At 43.0% G+C, this 3682-nt stretch overlaps 1 protein-coding gene across 1 annotated transcript in view; it reads right to left on the bottom strand.

Annotated features, from left to right (window-relative positions):
- Dchs2 (dachsous cadherin-related 2) overlaps positions 1–3682 on the bottom strand; it is a 215712-nt gene that overhangs the window by 21405 nt on the left and 190625 nt on the right. Inside the window, exons 15-16 of the mRNA XM_029475593.1 lie at positions 2657–2868; positions 500–651 (exon numbers count right to left, since the gene is read on the bottom strand). Of these exons, the coding sequence (XP_029331453.1) occupies positions 500–651; positions 2657–2868 (364 nt within the window). The remainder of the gene's footprint in view (positions 1–499; positions 652–2656; positions 2869–3682) is intronic.

The following is a 3682-nucleotide window of genomic DNA, read 5'->3' as shown; positions in this document are numbered from 1 at the left end:
TTCATCATGTTGTTCCAACTATAGGGTTGCAGATCCCTTTAGCTCCTTGGGTACTTTCTCTAGCTCCCCAGTCCAATCACGCGGGACCTGAGAATGTCAGCTTTTAATAAGACCATTCTGCTGGACCATGGTCCCACAAGGACAGTGATGACAAGGCTGGACTTTCAAACAGAAAAGAATAAAGAATTACACAAAGGAATGCCATTCAATCCAACTCTTGTGTTTCAAGTACAAAAGGCATTTGCAGAGAGCATTTCCACTCAGTGAACACTTCACCAACAGTGTCTTTTTATGTCTCTCCCTTGGTTCTTAAGACAATGCATCAACTTCTAGATCTGATCCAGTCACTTTTTCAAAATAGGAAATAACTTCTAAGACTATTTGGCTGTGCCCAAAGGTTGACTGTAAGCTGGGTAAAAGGGGAAAGATGAGTTTTCCCAAAGGCTCAGTGGGAAAGACCTTACGAAGAGTTCTCTGATGAGTGTGAACCTGAGTGCACCTGTAGGAGCCGGAGGACTCGTAGTCCAGGATGGAGTTGGTCAGGATCACGCCATTCAGCTCGTCGATCCGGAAGGCTCCGGCTTGGTTGCCAGAGACAATGGAATACTCGATCTGGCTGTTCAAGCCCTGGTCCAAGTCAGTAGCCGACACCTGTGAGAAACCAGTATTGGAAAAAATGAACCTGTAATGTGATGTGAGCCTGCTTCTCAGAGAAATACAGTAGGAAAGAATACAGATTAGCAAATGCCTTTTAAAAACAATGCAGTGTTTTCAACCTAATAATTCCACCCTTACATACCTCAGGTTGTGGTAACCTCCAACCATAAAATTATTTTCATTGCTACATCATAACTATAGTTTTGCTACTATTATGAGTCATAATTTAACTATCTGTGTTTTATGATGGTTTTAGGTGACCTCTGTGAAAGGGTCATTTGACTCCCAGAGGAGTCCTGACCCACAGACTGAGAACCCCTGGCTTACAGTCATACCAACCCAGTGGGCTGACACACTTGAATGGGACTTTAATGGACTGGATAATGGGAGGGGAAATGTCTACACATTCATTTAAAATATTTCCAAAATGGCACTCACATGTTTCGAGCTACAACTGGGTGCAACTGGGGAACTTCTAATATGCTTGTACAGTTTTCTAGTTTGGCCATGGGTTCTTGCTGGCTCCAGACAAACAATTGAATGTTACAGGGAACTCTGTACACTGAGTGGCAATTCATTTTCTTGCCTTTTTATTTTCTTTCTTTTTATTTCTGCATGTGTATGTATGTTCACATGAGTGTGTGCTCATATGTATGTGGAGGCTAGAAGTTGACATTAGATAACTTAATTTATTTACGTAGAATTTCCCCCTAACCTGGAATGGACTGATTCAGGTAGTCTAGCTAGCCAGCTAGCTAGATTGCCTCATGTGTGCCCTTCTAAGGATGGAGCAGGCTATCACACCTGATAGCTTTTACACATGTTCTGGGACTTGGAATGTCTGTTCTCACACTTGCACAGTAAGTGCTTTATCTAATGAGCCACCCAGTCACCCACACACCCCTAGCCCTCATTTGCCTTTCTTATCTAACTGAAGAATTGTCTATATAACAGGCCAATATGAGGCTTTTTTGCTTTTTATATTATACTGAAGTTTTAACTCAAGGGGATCATTGAAAGTGAATCAAATCCTAGATGATCAGTTATCATCCTAATGGCTGACTTGGTGAATTTTCAAAGTAGTGTTATGGCCAGAACAATGGGTCTATAACATTTCCCATGGAGATATATTGCAGGCTTTACTGGGCTGAATTTCAATCACTAAGCCAGTTATATCAATGGAGTCAAGATTTTAGCAAGCTGTTGAGTTATGACACTGTTTTAATTCATGCTCATTATATCTGGTGTGACTCTGCTTTGGCTTGTATACCTTGTCATCTCTTGGACTCCTATACTGAGTCCCTGGTTTTGTCCTTTATTATGTCTCAATTTATCCTCCATCCTTCTACCCAAGTTCTCAAAGGACATTGAGGACCACATGGAATAGTCTGGACCTCATCAGGAGGGCATGGTAGCCAGCTTTATGGTACAGAAAGGCCACAGAAGCCTTTGAGATCACCAGGAAGTAAAACTAATTTCCAAATAGGAACAAATAAAAATTCGCTGTGCCCCCTGGGGTTGTATATTTAAGCACGATTCAGATAGTAGACTTTCCAGGGTGGGTATTAGCACATTAGAATGCTGGAAAGACTTCTCCACCATGAAGACTTCACCAAGATGTGTGTCAGACCACGATACACATAGGAAGAATAGTTGTGACTCTTGGGAACTGCAGCCTGAGCTGTCCTCAGAATGAGCCCTGCTTCACCTCCGTCTTCCCCTGGGATTCCAGCCATTTTTGTGACCTACAGAATCTCTGTTAGGACTCAGAGTGTCCCTAGAGAAAAATGGGTGTCAGGCAACTGAGCTGAGGATCAATGAAGAATGAGGAAAGGAATTTCAGAGATCCTGCAGTCTAAGGATTCATCCAAGCCATTGAACATGTCCTGGAAATTGTTTAAAACTTAATTATATGTTGGTCATGGGTCCTAGGTGCTTTGACATACAGTGATTGATTGGTAACACACATGCACGCACACACACACACACATTCTGTTACCTGTATGACATGAACACTGTAGAACTGTCCTTCAGACACCGATGCTTGGTATACACTTTGTGCAAACCGTGGAGGATTATCATTCCAGTCCTGGATGGCAACTGTGACTTGGGTGAAGGCTTGGTGCCCATTGCTCTCAGCAAGAATGATGAGCTGCACTTCACTCCTGACTTCAAAATCAAGCAATCTAGGCTCTTCTACGATGAGTTGCCCTAAAACGAAATGATGCTATTTTAAAATGTCTCAGAACCCCATTGACGCTCGTGCTCTGACTGAGGTCATTATGGAAAAAGTAAAGAATTTGTGGATATTTGCAGATTTCCAACATTTGTAGGCAAACAAAACTGGAATCTGGGAGCTTACTCTTAAATCATCCTTCATATAAAAAAATAAATCTGCATATTTAGCCCATCCCAATGTCTACAAAGTCTGCTTTGTAATCATTGTTTTTAAATCCATGTATTCATTCACTCATTGCGGGGAGGCATGCCGCAGGCTGCACGGGAAGGCCACAGGATAGCTTTTGGAAGCTAATTCCTGTCTTGAGCCTTGCTGAGGCATTCATGGCCTCTCTTGTTCCGGCTACTGTCCTGTGTTCTTCAGGTCAGCTGGCCCACAAAGCTCCAGCAGCTTTCCTGCCTCAGCCCTTCTCACGGTGTGAGTGCTAGGATTCTACATTTGGCTTTTTGTGAGGGTTCTGTGAACTGAACTTGGGCTCATGCGAGGGTTGCCTGGCTCGTTCTTGAACTGACCATCTCCCCGATTGTCAAACATTTCTTAAATCTGCCTCTGTTTCCTTTGCTTTCATTTTCCTCCACACTGCGGGCATTTCCCTCTGTGATCTCTGCATTAGTTAACCATTAGCCACTTAACTGATCTCACAATGGATCCAGGTTCCATTGTGAAATAACAAGGAGCTGGTATTCTCCAGCATAGAACCTGTCAATGGATTTCACAGTGTAACAATGGTGAGCAGCTTTAAAGGGCAGAGACATACTCAGGCCGGTCCTACCTCAGTCTCTCTCT

This window comes from Mus caroli, chromosome 3 (assembly GCF_900094665.2).
Source record: "Mus caroli chromosome 3, CAROLI_EIJ_v1.1, whole genome shotgun sequence".
Lineage (NCBI taxonomy): Eukaryota > Metazoa > Chordata > Mammalia > Rodentia > Muridae > Mus > Mus caroli.
Note: the sequence above shows the minus strand (reverse complement) of the source record. Positions and strands in the feature narration are given on the sequence as shown.